Source organism: Pollicipes pollicipes, unplaced genomic scaffold, assembly GCF_011947565.3.
Source record: "Pollicipes pollicipes isolate AB1234 unplaced genomic scaffold, Ppol_2.1 Scaffold_3447;HRSCAF=4054_pilon_pilon_pilon, whole genome shotgun sequence".
Classification (NCBI taxonomy): Eukaryota; Metazoa; Arthropoda; class Thecostraca; order Pollicipedomorpha; family Pollicipedidae; genus Pollicipes; species Pollicipes pollicipes.
Genome location: NW_023596297.1, coordinates 16,339,099 through 16,356,320, shown reverse-complemented (window position 1 = coordinate 16,356,320; position 17,222 = coordinate 16,339,099). Strand labels below are relative to the sequence as shown.

The window sequence follows — 17,222 nt, the reverse complement described above, 5'->3', positions numbered from 1 at the left end:
TGCCCTGTCGCTGTCATTTGCAGAAGTCGGACATTCCCATTACTGCACCTTCGATGTAGCCGCTGACATTTTGCCTGTCGGCGTTCACGGTCAGACACTGGGTTGTTTGCGCCAGGACTACTGCTGACGCGTGTCTCCGAGAAAAGTGTCTCAGCTAAAACGCTAGTCAAAGCTCCCTGTACCTGTCAAACATACATCCTCTCGCCCGTTTGATGTATGCCTCGGCGCGCGCCATCCCCTCCTGTGTGGGCTACTACAAACGGCGCCGATGTTAAAACAACCGCTTGTCGCGTAATTTCCTCCGACCCGTGCTCCTGGTATGTTACGTGTCATCGACTTGGTGACGTGCCGCAAATCCATCCAGTTCATACGAACGACGTCGGTGTGACGGTGCCGGCCCGCTCTCCCTTCGGACCAGCCGTGTCCCAACCGTGCCGCTCCGCCGTGTCGCGCACGTCCCGCTGTGACGTGCCGGCACGTCTCGCGGTGACATGCCGGCACGTCTGCGGCGCGACCTGATTGGGCGGGGACCGTCTTCTGACTGTGTCGTCATCAAGGCCCTGACCGTGTGCAAATGCTGGCACACAACACGCCGACATGCCCCCGACATATGTGGTGACTTGTTGGCATGCAAAGGATGATAAATAGGCAAAGCCCTTACGTGATGGATGTAGGGCTGAGACAGTAACTTACGAAGCAGGCGACTGCGAGTAGGGGGTTCTTGGTTCAAGTGATGGCAAACCGCAGCGCTGCATACGAAGTAGGTGATGCGGGCAGCGATCAGTATCATCAACCATGTCCATCGATGGATATTTGCCCATGATAAGGTGGGGAAACGTGCGAGGTCTTGGTCAAGCTCTTGGCTCTTGGCCGCATGTTTACGCTTCATCACGACTGTGTCCTGTGGGCCGTGACCGGTGTCCTGTGGGCCGTGACCGGTGTCCTGTGGGCCATGACCGGTGCCCTGTGGGCCATGACCGGTGCCCTGTGGGCCATGACCGGTGCCCTGTGGGCCATGACCGGTGCCCTGTGGGCCGTGGCTGGTGTCCTGTTGGCCATGACCGGTCTCCTGTGGGCCGTGGCCGGTGTCCTGTGGGCCGTGACCGGTGCCCTGTGGGCCATGACCGGTGTCCTGTTGGCCATGACCGGTCTCCTGTAGGCCGTGGCCGGTGTCCTGTGGGCCGTGGCCGGTGTCCTGTGGGCCGTGGCCGGTGTCCTGTGGACTAGACCGCTGTCTTGCGGGCCGTGGCTGGTGTCCTGTGGGGCGTGGTCGGTGTCCTGTGCTCCATGGCCGGTGTCCTGTGTGCCATAAACGGTGTCTTGTGGGCCGTGACCGATGCCCAGTGATGACCGTGCGTACAGTGATCTGCGCCCGAGGGAGAACGCCCCAGATGCCTATGTCCGGCGTTGATGTTGCGCGGTGACGTCCATATCTCGTGTTTTTCGTCTGACGGCGTCCTTGTCGGATGGTGACCGTGCCCGGTGATGTCCGCGTCCGGTGTCCGTGTCCGTCCGATCGTGTCCGTGTGACCGCGCCGCTGACGGCCGCAGGGCTGCTGAACGAGACGCTGTGTCGGTTCGGCGTGCCGGCCTTCGTCTCCTTCCCGCACATGCTGTACGCCGACCCGGCCGTCATCGGCCAGACGGTGGGCCAGCGGCCCAACGAGTCGCTCCACAACTTTCACATCGACCTGGAGCCGGTGAGTGCACGGCTGGTGATGTCACTGGACCCGGTGAGTGCGCGGCTGGTGACGTCACTGGAGCCGGTGAGTGCGCGGCTGGTGATGCCACTGGAGCCAGTGAATGCGCGGCTGGTGACGTCGCTGAAGCCGGTGAGTGCGTGGATGGTGGCGTCACTGGAGCCGGTGAGTGCGCGGCTGGTGACGTCACTGGACCCGGTGAGTGCGCGGCTGGTGACGTCACTGGAGCCGGTGAGTGCACGGCTGGTGACGTCACTGGAGCCGGTGAGTGCACGGCTGGTGTCGTCACTGGAGCCGGTCAGTGCGCGGCTGGTGATGTCACTGGAGCTGGTGAGTGCGTGGCTGGTGATGTCACAGGACCCGGTGAGTGCGCGGCTGGTGGTGCCGCCAGCTCTGGTGAGTTGGCCCAGGACGCGCTGTGCGTCCCGGGGGGACGTGACGACGGCGACCGGGCGGCGGTGCCGCGGCTTGCGCGGACGACAACAGGAGGATGGACCACTCCTCCAGGACGTCGGAAAAACTCTGTGCTGGGCGGTGCCTAGGCCTGGGAGGTGGTCGGCCAGCCATGTCGTTTGGGGCGCTGAGCAAGGGCGTGCCTGCGTGCGCCGCGATCGTCTTTGAGGCTGTGTCCAGCGTGGTGTCCGGTGTCGCACTGCCGGTGTTTGACGGCGGGCCGGCTTTGTCGACAGCTGACGGGGGTGCCGCTCTCGGTGCGCGCCCGGTTCCAGATCAACATGCTGCTCAAGCCCAACAGTGACGTGACGTGAGTACTGCTCTGTCGACGTCTTCAGCTTTCGCCTCCGTCAGCTCTCAAAGCACCCCCACCCCTCTCCCCCTCCACCAGCTCTCGACCCCCTCAGCTTCTGCCTCCGTCAGCTCCCATCCCTTCCTGTCCCTCGGCTTTCGACCCCCTAAATGCTCGACCCCCTCAGTTCTCACCCCCCCCCCCTCGCCATCTCTCGACTCCCTCAGCTTTCGAGTCCTTCAGCTTTCCACCCTGTCAGCTCTCGACCCGACCCGCTCAGTTTTTTACCCCCTCAGCTCTGTACCCCCGCAGCTGCCGACCGGGTCCTATTCACCGATCGGTCGTGCGCCACTCACCACCGGGCTGCTCTCTTTCAAAGCGTCGCTCAAGGACGGCGGCCGTTGAGAAGTGTGTGTTGCCTTGCTGATATTGGCCCGGTGCTGAACTTCGCGCTGCACGCAGACTGCACCTTTTAACCTTGAACGGCTGCGCTTTTATGCTCTCAGTTCAAGGCAGGTTAAAAAGCTGGCTAACCTTGGTGTAAAGTAACAGCTACTTACTTTCATGCGGATTTGTGACAAGGTATAGAGAACTCGGCTAAATATTCGCGAAGTAAGGGTCGTGTTTGTTTTGGTATTCGGCGTCCAGTTCCCATGTCATCTAAACCTCCTCCGCAGGCCAATCTCGCCGAGTCATTCACAGTGGTGGGGTATTTTTTCAGTCACTGTTTGAAGTTCAGGACAAGATCAAAAGATGGGCAACCACATATCGTTCAAAATGATGGGCCCCATGCAAGCGCTTCAGGCACGAAAACGTTGTTATCCGGACTGAGGTCCGTCAAGATCTCTATAACTCTCAGATCTCTATAACTCTCGAAATCATCCTTATAGGCCGAAATTGTGGTCAAGTGACATATCGACCAAACTGATGACTCCCAATAAGGCTCTATCAACCCACTTCTTTCCTGTGTTCTTTTCTTTTTTGTCAAGGATTAAATGGCATGATTTTGTTTTGACAACGGTGACCCTGATAGCAAAACGTCATGACCTCAGGTTTGTGAATGTCTGTAAGAACTGTTGAGAGAAGGAAGAGAATCAATACCTGAAAACTTTCGGTGAAATCGCAACTTGACGCTGAATGTGAACACCGATACCACGTTCCACTTTACACACATCTCGGCTGAAGACTTACAGTAAAATCCTAACTTCGCTGGGTGCTAAAACCGAAGATCCTCACCATACACATGTCCACCAACACTCCCGCATGTCCACTCACTTTGTACTTCCACGCCACGGGTCCAGGCCACAACTCATTTAATAAGGTGCGCTAGCCACGTTCACGGTGCTGAGGAAAACCGATTCAACTTAGAACCGTTTCAATCTGCACGCAAGACAGGTACTTTCAGCGTGTTAGTGTTATACTTTCTAATGCTTTATTGAAACGGCTCTGTGGTGAGCGCGCCTCTGTTCACTGACGCCTCCCGTAACCGGTGGTTTGACATCGCGTATTCCGCGCCGCAGGATCCTTTACGACGTGCCGACCGTGTACCTGCCAATGCTCTGGTTCGACAACGCCGTGGACACGACGCCCGACATCGCCGCCCAGTTCGTCACCATCGTGGAGACGGTGCCGACGATCATGTCAGCCAGCAGCTTCGCGCTGCTGGGGCTGGGCGCTGCGCTGCTGGTGTGCGCCGCGCTGCTGCTGGTGGCGCTGCGCTCGCGACAGCCGCGGCCTGGCGAAGAGCCGCTGACCGCCAGCAGCACGGGCAGCAGCCTGGCGAGCGCGCGTTGACGCTGCCGACCAGCGCTGCTGCGTCTGGCAGCGCGCGTCCGGCTGCTGGGCGACCGGCCGTGATCGGCCAGCGCTGCTCGGCGGCCGTGGTGCAGCTCTCCGGCGGAGTGTATGGGATCTATGGCGGCCGCAGCGGCGCCCGGCGCCCGGCAGCCTGCGCTGGCCTCCGGCGGGCGGCGGGTCGTTGTCGGCCCCAGCCGGCGCCGCGGTCGGGCTAATGGGACTTGATCGGGATGAGCTCACATGAAGAGGACGGCGCGCTGTCATGAGGGATCTAGTCAGAGGCCCGCTGGGGTCACATCATGATGACGTAGTCGGTGACCGACACCGGCGCCGGTCTCAACTCTGGCTCACTGCGCGCATACATATCATTAGATTGGAGTGTCTTCTATGTGGCTTCGCTGCGCTGTATAATGGACATGATAATTGGACCAGTTAACTGAAGATGGACAGATGGACAGAGTGTCTGTATTGTATTCCAGGAGATAAAGATTTGTTGCATGCTGTGTGTTTCCTTCATTTTTAGTAGGCGTTCGCGACACCCGATAAAACTGTGGGGGGGGGGGGGGGTCCTTCAAATAGTGTACAAGAGGAGAAGACCGTGCTCTCATAGGCAAGTTGGGATTCTGTCTTTTGCGAGTTTGTCTAGTCACAAACACACAAAGAACTAAGTTGGGCGGCTGGACGATATAGGTGAACTAGAAAGGGGAGTTTGCCCACCCACTTTGTAGAGGTAGAATTCTCAGGAATATTGTGGTATTTATTCGAATCATGCGGATGAAAACAATGCTAGCACGATGCATTCTACCAACATATTTTCAAGATATAAGAAATGTACGAGTGGGATCCTTCATAAACGGCTGTTTTCGCAAGGTGCGCCTCTGTCCGTCGCTATCTTTGTTTTGCCTGTGGCGTGGTAGGCTACGCGCGTCACGCGTCACGTGCACAGCTGTGGGCAACACAGGTTTTCCCATTTTGACAGTTGTTCACGCTTTTGTCTCAGCTCGGCGGCCGGAGCCGGAGGAGGCGTGAATCCAACTTCAAAGTGTCGACCAGCGGTAGTACCGCCCGCAATTTGGGCGGCTGACAACGAAGCTGTGCGACCCACCACTGCGCCAGTAGTGCGACCCGACAGCCGGGGTTTGGAAAAAGGGTGCCAAATGCAATACGCTGTCATCGAAACCATCGCCAGGATTTTTCCAAAATTTACATCACCGCATGCGCAGATTCGTTGTTCGCATTGACCGCCCATCTGTTATTTTGTGCACTCTTCCGTTCAATCACTAAGTTGATAAAGGGCTATGGTTTAGTTTTTGGCGATGTTTATATGCCACCGATGGGCTACCGACTCGCCCCCGCCGAGTAACTCAAGTCAAACACGGGAGAGCGCACGTGCTGCGATCGCTGACAAGCATCGGTATTTCATTCATATTCCGTTCGTTCATCCCTTGCGGGTGGAAGAGTTGAGCCACGGCAACAACAGCATTCATTGTTGCAGCCATTTGCAGGTCACCGCAATGATCATGCAAGGAGACATTTTGATGACAACGCGTGACGTTTGCAGGCAATGCCACGTTTTTAGTTACATTGGCAAATTCAAAAGAATCGACGCACGTGCGTACGTAGAGTGAGGAGTAACTTGCAAAGATGGTGGTCATGAGATTGATTGGGGAAGTACGCTATCACGGGCAATCAGCGCAGATAGCGTTTTTGGGTTTGCATTTCAGAACATCTGCAGAGTACGAAGTGCAAAAGGTCGCAGCAGCGTTCATGAGCGGAAGCTAAAATATTGCTGGCATCGGCGGTCAGAACGTTCTTTTGAAGCGTCCAGGATGCAGAAGAAGGCCCAAATCTCAACAGGCACTTGGAGAGCAGCAATTGGAAGCTGAAAATTAACTGACCTCGACTTGGAAAGCAGGCATATGATGGTTACAGCTATACACCTTGGCTAACGTGTTGCTGCTTTTTTGTGCCTCCGGGGTTTGGTGGCTCATCGGCCTGGCCGCAAGATTCTGGGTTACGGCACCTGTGTACGCTATGAAGGCAATGGATTCAGGTTTAGTTGACATTAACCCACCACATGCTATTGTTTTTTTTAAAACCCTTGACAAGGATTTCATACCTTGTGTAATGGCTTGCTTCCAGGACAGAGGCATGAACAGCGTGGAAGCGTGGTCAAAACTACTGTTCGTTCGCTGACGCTTCCAGTCGAAGTTTTGGTGATGTACGAGTATGTGCGCGGCGGAATTTGTCGCTCCACCGGCCTGGCCCTAAGAGGACGCGCGTGACTGCCAAGCTTTGTACGCTGTGTGGGTGGTTGATTTTGATTTTGTTTAATAATGTTCGTATCGGCTTATGCTGAAGATTTACAACAAAAACAATAGCACGGCCTTCTTAAGCTTCTGTGATAGCCTGTCTATGGCAGCCGGGTATCAAAAGGGCGGGAAGGCCTGCCAGTGGGTACTACGCGCTTTTCGTCAAGGTAGCAGCGTTTATTTAGTTTGTAATACTTACTCTACTTGAGCATTACGCTCAGCTGTGAACAGTATGATAACTGTACACCTTCGTAAAAGTCAAAGCAAAAGCTCTGCATCAGCCACCAGCCATCATCTGATCATATCGACCAGCCGGCTAGCTGTAAATAGGCTAGGAGTCAAGCTCGTGTTTGATTTTGATGGCATTTAGCAATAAACTAGTTCGCTTTGCTGTGTTTCCAAAAAAAAACTTAGCCTTAAAATGACGGGCCCACCATAATCCGCAGGAAATGAACAAACTACATGTATGCGCACACGTAGTGCGCCTAGTTATCAATGACTGTGCACAGTAAGATGCGTTCCCGTACAAAACAGCATCTCTAGGAATCTTAAAGGATATTAGCCGGAAACGAATTTTTTGGAGGGGCTGCTAAGCACTGGGGGTCCACCGTTCCACACCGTTCAAATGCGTGTTCACATCCTCAAGCTTTTCAGTACCGTGTGCACACTCAGTAATCACGTGACTTACCCGCCGGTTGGGAGGGTCGTATTTGCAGAGACGATTACAGGATTTGGATAACCTGTCCCGCCGTGGAGTGTCAGGATCAGTTTTATATCGATAAAGCAGACGTTCGGAAATGTCAGTGGTTGAGTGACTGCACAGGTCGCAGTTCAAGGCGCACTAAGTGCCAAAACGTGTTTGACCCTAGTTGTGATCATTTCAATTGCAGCCCCCTGTACCTTGTAACGTCGCTGACCTATGACAGGTCAAGATGAAGCTATCGCACTCAACGAGGCCAGTTCCTGGGGAGTTGTTCAACCTGATGCGACAACGGAGCATTAGACGAATTCATGCATCTCTGAGTTAGTTTCTTAGACAATTAGCTAGTTTAATTTAGAAGAACGGTTTGTTCCATTGACCTGGGGTCAGGAATAAAGGTTAAACCAAGGTAATAACCAACCTGCATTTTCATTGGATAACTTATTTCAAAAAGCATAAGAAAATATTTAGGTATTCTTGGTGGTAATTGGATCATAACTGCGGAAGTATAAATTGTGGAAAATTCAAAAGTGGGATGGCCGTTACCGTGTGTTCCAGGACAGATCGAAGGGTGCCTTTCACTCTCATCTTTCGAACATGAACGTAACTTGGCCACACAGGTACACAATAGCGGTGGACAGCGTCGATGACATCCTCAAGTATCACATCTCAAAGACGTCGAACTGAGATCCTCCGGCAGTTCATTGTCACGCTATGTAAGTGTGCTCCCGATAGTTAACTTATTTGCTGTGACCCACGAAAAGCAGGCAAATTCAATAAATACGTTTGCACACATACCTGCATTAACACTAGCACACCAATATCATTCCAATGCAATGCATTTCCCTTACCTCTGCTCGTTTCCGCTCGTTTGGTTCGTAGATGACTATGCTGCCAAAAATAAGCCTAATTCCATGTGACGCAGAGCTGGCGGAGGCTATGGATCCGACACGGTTTGAATAAAAATCAGTATATTTCGACTAGGCAAAGAACGGACTGCCGCACTGACAAAAGGGCGCGCTATTGCGTGTTGGCGGCTCACGTGCGCTCGTTCAAAAACCACGAAGTCGGCAGTTTCTGGGCATTTTACAGGATTTATATCCGATCACGACAGACCATGCACATAACGTCATAAAAACAACTGCATGATGTAGGCCCATGTGCCGTCTACAAACCACCTATGTCGCCCAATAATATCCGATCCGTATGGACGTCAGCCGTCGATCGTGAAGCGATCAACGTCGTGTTTTCGAAACCGATCTCGAAATCAACACACTCTTGTCTAAACCGGGTGAGAGGTAAAGGTAAAAATGACAATAGCCTTAAACGTCACCCGCCGCAAATTTTCGGATTTCGTCGGGGAAAGCCCCGCTCGTTAGCCGGCCTGCCGCTGGCTTGTACTTGGCTGTGCAGTCACGTTTTTCTGGTGAAGCGCACGGAGCAGCCGAGGTTCGCGACAACACGGGACAGAAGCAATACGGCTGACACAAGAACAGGCAGCCATACTGCCACACAGATGCGTTCTGCGCACCTGAATACATATAGGCTTAGGCAGGACTACAGAAACAGTGAGGTAGAGCGCACTGGTCTCCGTAGGTAACGCGACTATAGCTTTGGGATTAGCCGCAAATTTGGAAATCACACTCGTGCTTTAATTGGTCAGGAAATCATGTCGTCGCATACTTAAACCCGGCTGCCATGGCAATGAACCCGGATTCTGCACTGTGGTGAAGTGTTCAAGGGTTGCCTGTGGTCTGTGTCGCGCCATATTCTGGTATCCTGAAGTGGAAAACAGAATTGTAAGCGCGTATGCACATACAACCTGTCATTTTAAATTGGCAACCACCACTTACACATAAATGCTGCTGTTCTGGGCGGATAACTCTCATGTAATGAGTTCATCATTTTTTAACCGCCAGGCTTACGCGACAATACAAATCACCGTAATAACAGCAAAATGTTGCGGTTCGTTCGCATTAACAGCAATGTGATCAGCGAGTAGACAGCAACACAGCCAAAGCGTTGATGGGCAGGCCGGTCGGCATCTCAGTCAGTGGTAGCTCTTGCTGGCGCCGATACCAAGACGATACCACTTCGAGATCGAAGGGCAGCTTCTGCAGGCCGTGAGCGTTGGGCGGCGACAGGATTGGAGCCGCGTACCAGGGCCCGGAGTGGAGCCGCGTACCAGGGCCAGGAGTTCTCGCCGCGTGGGATGAGCCGGACGGCCATGTCGTCCGTCATCACCAGCGCCAGGAACATGAAGCCGGGTGGACGACCTTCCGTGGCGCACGGGCACCCGTAGCTCGGCCCGTAGCCGCGGACAGGCGTGGCCGTTCTGGGATTGCATCCCGTTGACTAGTGGGACTTTGCCCATCTGCAGGTACAGAGCCAGGTAGGTCCGGAGCCAGCAGCATCCCACCCGGTATCACGTGCACCATTGCTCGCGCTTGGTGAACATCTCTGCCGAATTATGGCATTCAGTATATTTGAAAATGTACCATACTACCAAGATAGCTTAAATGGTACTCAGTCGTTTTCAATATTCTTCATCTTATAACAGTTAACACTCAACCAAAATGATGCTCGATACCGGGCATAGGTCACTGATACATTAATAACTTCGCTAGTACTCCCTAAGATAGCATCCGGGAAACGTCGTCCCATTGTTAAACTCATATCTGGGTCTGCACTTATAAGCAGATGTTGCAGATCCCAGACGCTTTCACCTACACCGGTGTCAGATCCCAAGCTTCAATTTTATAATTCTGATTTGCACAGTCACAAAATGGTATCACATGACTGCGCTGCATAAGCCTCAAAACAAAATGAGCACGTCGAATGGGAAGCGAACGGCGCGAAGAGCGACAGCTGAGTTTCAATAATTCTTGCCAGTGTCAACTCTAAGGTTATCGCGATTTTAGTTTTAAATCAACCAGATATCTCTTTTAACGTCACTATTTCGCGCACTACCAGCCGAAGCAAGAACAGCGTTGTGTAAGTTTTCCCTGATGCCGCAGGGTTATTAATCACCATAGCAACCGGCGTTTCACAGAGTTTCAACCCGTTACGACACCACTTCCCCTGACCAATCGCAGGATGAGATTCACTTCTGAATTCGCAGAAGGGGTTCAGAAACAGGGAGCTTTTTCGTAATGTTAAAGACGTCGTAGCGAACCCTTCGGGTTCAGGTGTGCTGAAAGTCATGCGCTGTCAACCGGAAAAGTCAAACTCTCCAATTGCCAAAGCGTATTGCCTGATACGTTAGTAACGAGCGTCCATCTTCGGAATTTAGAAGCTCGTTCTGGCTCTCGTACCGCCAGCAATCCAAGCAAATTCACACTTTTGAATTCTAAAGCCAGTTTTGCGCTTTTCAAACAGGGGCTGGTTGCATGCCTTATTTTTATGCACAGGTCTCTCCACAGCATGCACTGCAGCCAGTCAGCACACGCATAAAGAGCTGGGAGACAGCAGTGCGGTACAATCCGGATCAGCGCTTAAGCTGATGGATTCCGTGTGGGCTGCAGTGAGCGGTTAAATACAAGCTCATTTAGGAGTATCACGTGTCTACTTCGATACGCGAGCCTCGTAGCACGCAATTGATATTTTGATGACGTCCCAACCGATTGTTATCCCGCAAAAGGGCACTTCACACGATTGGTGCCGTCAGGGCTGTCACAAATATCGTTGCAACATAAGTTTCAGATTCATTTCATTTGAACAACGATTATGATGTATAGTCTTATGGCCTAAACGCTGTTTTGATAGGGATTTGTTGCCGTTTATGTGGTTAAGTTATTACAAAGTGCATTTCTGAAAGTCTACCATACGAGTAATTGCTGGTAATCTTGGTTCTGTTGGAGCTTGTTGGACTTCTGTATCACCAGCCATTTCTGCAGCTTTCCACTTTTTGTAACATAAAGTCAACACTGCGCTGCTCACAAAGGGGCTCGTTGTAACTTGCATGCATAATTTTTTGCAAGGATTTCGGCATAAGATACGCTTTCCCCAGCCAACACACAAATGGAAGACTAGGATGCGCAAGTGGAGGACACCTTGCTAAAGCACTGAAGCACTCATGGGTTGTGTTTGAACTGCAGTGAGTGGTTGAATGCGTGTTCATTTGCGAGCCTCAATTGTCTTCTTCGATCTGCGAGCATCGAAGCACACAAATCTGGACTTTGCTGACGCCATAGCCATTTTCAAAAGCTCTGCACAAGGGTGTTTTGCTCGAGAGGCGCGGTGATTCGCCCAGGGCTGCCTATCACAAATATATCTTAAGCGTCTGTTCCGGACGCATGCCATTTTTGCAGTTGTGGCGAGGAATAGTCCTGCGGTCTAAACGGTTTTTTGATGACGGAATGTCTTCATGTTGATGGTTAAATCAATACGGGTTGTATTACTTAATAAACAAGCTTATTAACACCGACATTTGCGACATCACACACTCTACGCTTCTAAGACATGTTCTGCTGTCCAAGGGGGCTTTGAATATTTATCAAGAAATACATCACCTACCGCCAAGCAGGTGCAATCCGGTGAGCAATCATGGAAGGCGCGTGCCTGAGTGTTCTTGCTGTTACCATGCATGAAATGCAACATTTCCCACGCAGTTGAGACACGATGGTAAAGAGAAGAGTCTGAGATTTCGGAAACTCACATCCCTTTGCTGAAATGCCATTTATTGGTTATTCTACACACGATACAAAAACGCCGATTTTTGCCAAAATGCTAAGAAACGCTAAGGAAATGGGTAAAATGTGTTATTCAAAAGGAGGTAGCTAAATTGATTTCATTTTGAAAAAACTCCGTGCTTTCTACTGTATTCTTTAAGACCAAAAGAAATGCATTCAGCTTCCCAAAAATACTCTTCGCATTTCGCCACAACCTTACGACCAGTCCGTCTGACGTGAACGTTCGTGACGCAGCTGCATGATAAAAACCTCTTCATGACCAGAAATGTGTGACTTGGTCTGCCATTCTCGGTCTTCCGCTAGTGTTTCAATCGACAAAAAGACTACGTTTTTGCAGGTTCTTCACGCTTGCCTCCTTTTTGCGACGTTTTTTCCTGGCTCACTCAGTTTTTGGTCCGTGATTCGTTTGAACAGAGATATCGCAGCATTCGATTTGAACAGCGATATCGCAGCATTCGGTTTCGGCAGCCATATCGCAGAACTTGGCGTGATACTATCAATACCGAACACGAAAGGATCTAAAACTGGTGTACCGACCGGGAGCCACCAGCCTTTTGGAAACATCGTCTGGACTGCTTAGCGTAATATAACACAATTGCATGCACATAACCGTAATTTTTTTATATCTGCCCTCAAGGTATCAACTTCCTGCGGCGTTAGCACATTGACATACCTCATGTTCAGCGTTCTGCAGAATAAAGAAGTAAAAGATCGACGACCTGCAAATATCCCAAACTTTGCGCACCGAATATCCTTATGTAGTTGTTCCAAAGTGCGAGGCAGTGCGACTTGGTCATGCCACAAATGTTCGTGGCTCTCTTTGTCATTGACAGTCAATGTGAGATCAGGTCAAATCCGAGAATAACGTCAACACCGTTTGTCGGCCTTCAGTTCCATTCATTTTTCAACACCGCTACATCACGAGCCAAAATAGGGGGATATGCGAAGATATACGTGATGCGGAGTTCTGCGCATGTGGAGAAATAAGATCCGACGAATTTTGCCTACCAATAAATGTGATGCAAGGGCACGCTAATAAAAGCACGATTGGAAAAACCATATGCGAAAAAATTTCCTAAAGCCATTTCCCACACGAAGTTTCCAGAATGAAAATGTTTATATTCGAATATTTTTAAAGAAAGTTTGCGATACGACAACTTGCATACGAAAATTGGTGTACCAAGATTCACCTGCAAAGAGCAACAATGCGAGACTTGCTCACGAAGCATTTCATGTGAAGAAATGAGGCCCAAATAATTGTTATCTGAAGTTTTGACTACTCACCTTGTTTTATGCCTCCGTGGTGGATCAGTATGGAAAGAAGGCAGTACAGCTCCCAATCCTCCAGTCGTCGTCTCCCGCATGTCCCGGTCGTCTGGTCGTCACTGTCTCCCCTGTAGTCAGGTTTCTCCAGTTGCCGCCACCAGCCGTCTAGCCATAGTATTTCCCGTCGTCACCTGCCCTGCTTCGCTGGCCTCTGCCCGCTCCACCGCCTGCCCCTGCCGGCTGCGCCACCGCAGAGTCGTCGCCCCAAGCGGTGCCTTCATGTCATGTCTGTGCCGTGCCGTGCGTGTCTCACTCTCACTCGCCCACACAATAAATCAATCAATCAACCAATCACTTTTTACTCATATACTCACTCTCGAGATGACGCGGGGTATCTCCTCCGCACGCCGGGCGGCCGCCAGCCTGTGCATAATGCGCAGTGCGGGGTCTTATCGTCGCCCTGACCGAGCAGATGCTGGGAGTCCGCGTTACGCGTTTCGATGACCTTCGATAGCCCAAAGTTAGTGCTATCAACTGCGCACAGTCTCACTCTCCGCGCTGATGTTTTTTTTTTATTTAGAACCTGTCCAATTGTCTACTTTATACGCACAGCGTTCGCACGCCATTCAATTCGCACAGTTTGGAGTCACATGAAACAATTAGGCGCCGCGACGTGACCGATGCTTGGGTGTCATTCGAAGGCCCTCAGGCAGTGCTATCAAAATTACACAGTTTTGCTGTCCACGTTTCGGAACGTTTAGTTACATAAGGATACAGTGTTTGCTCTTCCATGCGCACAGAAGCCGCACGCTTTTCAATAGCCTTGTTTTGGTCATATTAAACAAATATGCGCCACCACACCACCCGCTGGCAGATGTTCGGGTGTCGATCCACAGCCCTAAACCAGGGCTGTGCGAGATCCTACTCACGGTCCTACGATTCAACGCGCACGAACCTAAACATGTTTTCAAAGCTGCCGTAGTTTCTCCTCCATGCTCGCCGCGGTCACATGTCTTTCAATGCCACGCGACATGACGTACGCCACTCGTATGATCGCCTTGCGGGTTCATATCGGACAAATAGGCGCCAGTGGCCGAGACATGTGTTTGATTGCTGTTCAGTTACACTGAGCGAGTGTTATGGTAGGACCATGGTCTCGATTTCTGTGCTCGACTATAAGCATCTTAAAGCAGTTTTCGGTTGTAATTTTACCTGTCGTGTCCTTAGCTGGGTTTGGGAAATTATACCACTGACAGCGGTTTCCATCATTGCGTACAATGTGCTAACCTGAGGTGGGGAGAACTAGATGGTCATGGCACCGTAATTTTGTTTAAATAAATAAAAACAAACGGCCGTGAAAGGAACAGATATTGCTCGCCGCAATACCGGACAATGCTGCTTCGCGGACAGCTTAAAGGCCTGTGAGCAGATGCCGTTTTCGGTGTCGGTGATGTCTATTATTGGACCTAATACGTCTGTTCAGCCATATGTAGCTGGAAATGACCGCACCGGACAGTAAATGCACGTTGTATTCTCCAAAAGTGTATGATAGAGCTAATCGGACACTTTTGAAATTGAAACAGCACGGCGTGGTGCATACAATACACCATGAGACTCACAACTGCTGCAGTTCTTACAAGACTTCCGCCGCAGCTGCAAAACAGCGACGCTCAGCCGGCTGTAAGGTCATCGCAAAAACCATCCCCGACCCGTGCTTGCCGCCAGCCAGTGTCACCCCCAGAGGCAGCCTCGGCCGTGTGATGGACAGCACATGTTCTGATCCTGCCTGCAAACTGTTTATAGATAATTTCTATTTATATAGCGTTGCAACGGGGCTGCTCAATGTTTTTCACATCCAGTGCAGCTTTTGCACCGCTTTCAGGGCAACATTTACATTTGATTTCAATAGAGCTGGCAAAAAAAAAACGATGGGGCTCGCTGCTCAGTGTTTTCCATATCCAGTGCAGCATTTGCACCGCCTTCAGGGCAACATTTACATTTGATTTTGATAGAACTGACAAAAAAAAAACGATGGGGCTCGCTCATACTCACCCTGGCTTTCGTGCACTGCAGATTTGGCACTAAATTCGACCCCGTCTAATAACTTAGGTGTGAAAAATGCTCTCCTTTCTTTGCCATGTCAACCCGGTTATCTGTTATGCCAGTTTACAAATGCTGGCAGACCTTTCAAGGCATAGCACTTGAATCTTGCCAATAAATGGACTGCATCATTCCGTATCTCTTAAAAGTTGAATAAAAGTTGAAAGGCTAAAGCCTGCTTCCAACCGGAAGAAGAGACTGTGGATCCATGATTCGAAGTCTGACTGGGCCGACGTCCCCAGCGGTACGCCTCAAGGATTAGTGCTGGGTCAGTTCCTGTTGATTAATTTCGTCAACGATATACCAGAAGTGCGAAGCTGCGTCAAGGCGTTCGCGGGTTGTACTAAGGTGTGTTGTCGTGTTCCCAGACCCCCAGGCGCTCTTTCTCTCCAGGTTGACCTCAATGGTCTGCTCAGATGATCGGAGGGGTACAATTGCTCCCATTCAACGCATCCGTGTGTAAAGTATTGCACATCAGAACTTACAACCCGCGACTTACCTACTCCCTGAATGGCACTGAAATTGCACTTGTGCCCGCTGAAAAGTACCTGGGAATTTTCGTGGAAGATTATGCAGGCTCACGTTCCACGTGCAGACGGTGGAGGTTTACTCTAAGGCCAACCAGATGCTGGCAGTCGTGAGACTGCTATTCGCCAATATTAGCTGCTTTCACGCTGCCACTGTCGTCAGGACCACGGCATGCCTGTTGGGCCGCAACTATTGGAGACTGTGGCACCATCATCTGGGTCCGTCTGTTGAGCTGGATCAGGAACGCTGGAGCGGGTTCAATGGCGAACTGCGCGTCTTGTCTGATAAGTAAGGCTCCGGCCATGTCCTGAGAAGCTCAGACTCCTTCAGCTGCCCTCGCTGTACTACCGACGTCGCAGGGGAGACATGGTTGCAGTTCTCCAAGTATTTCATGCCGCCACGCCTTTGCCGTTGGGCGACTTCCTGACAAGACACGACTCGGAAGTCAGAAGACGGCCCCGATCGAAGCTCAGAAGCCCTCAGGCCAGGACCTTCGTCTGTCTAAACTCATTCGGTCCCTGGGTCACAAGCGACTCGAACGCTCTTCCAACGGTAACGCTATCGTCATCCGCAGTTAGCAGTTTAAAACCAGGCTCGATTCACGCCGGGCTGACGCCATGAGCGACAGCCCACGCTGGCCAAATCGTTCAACTGAGACTGGTCGGTAGCCTGCACAATAGCTCGAAAAGACGGTGGTTCACAGACCAAGTGGCCTTTAAATTCCTGATCATTCCATTACCTTATCGGTTCCATTAGGTAGGAACCGATGAGGTAAACCCAGTGTTTTTGGATCCACGGTTCAAATTCGATTTCCGCACCCACCTGGTAACGCCGCATGTTGGCATCGGATGTTCTTACAAGCACGCAGTCAGCCTCCCGGATGTTTGAACAGCACGGCACGCTTTGATTTGGTTTCCCAGCTCACATAGCAGAAAGGCCACCCACGACGCCACCCATAATACTCACAACAACGCCCGTATAAATGCAGCTGTGGCACAGTCGCTGGCAAAGACCACGCAAGAATTTGAATACAACTGAGCAAATGGCCCAGCCAGATCCCGCTTACATTCTGCAACGGCTTTCGCGGGCAAAAAGCGCGCTGCAAGTCCATTTGGGCACATGCTTGGACGGTTCCGGAGCTCAATCCAGGGGCTGGGTCCTGACACAGCGCTGGTGTATAAATTCCCCCCAGCCTGGACCCCGATTAATTGCTCGCTTGGACATTACCTGTCATGTACACTGGCGTACGCAGAGTTGCACAACATCGATATCATACAACATCGATATGATGATATCGATATCGTTGCACAACAGTCGCCGGTCGATATATTGTGTTATCCCATGCTACAACATAAGATTGCTGCCCTGGTGTTAGGTGGTCCC

The 17,222-nt window shown here is 51.4% G+C and overlaps 1 protein-coding gene across 1 annotated transcript in view; it reads left to right on the top strand.

Moving 5' to 3' along the window:
* The window catches only part of LOC119092203 (protein croquemort), a 39,771-nt gene extending 30,215 nt beyond the window's left edge, over positions 1-9,556 (top strand). The window contains exons 8-11 of the mRNA XM_037215180.1: positions 1,552-1,700; positions 2,390-2,463; positions 3,966-4,175; positions 9,418-9,556. Of these exons, the coding sequence (XP_037071075.1) occupies positions 1,552-1,700; positions 2,390-2,463; positions 3,966-4,175; positions 9,418-9,556 (572 nt within the window). The remainder of the gene's footprint in view (positions 1-1,551; positions 1,701-2,389; positions 2,464-3,965; positions 4,176-9,417) is intronic.
* The last annotated feature ends 7,666 nt before the right edge of the window (positions 9,557-17,222 follow it).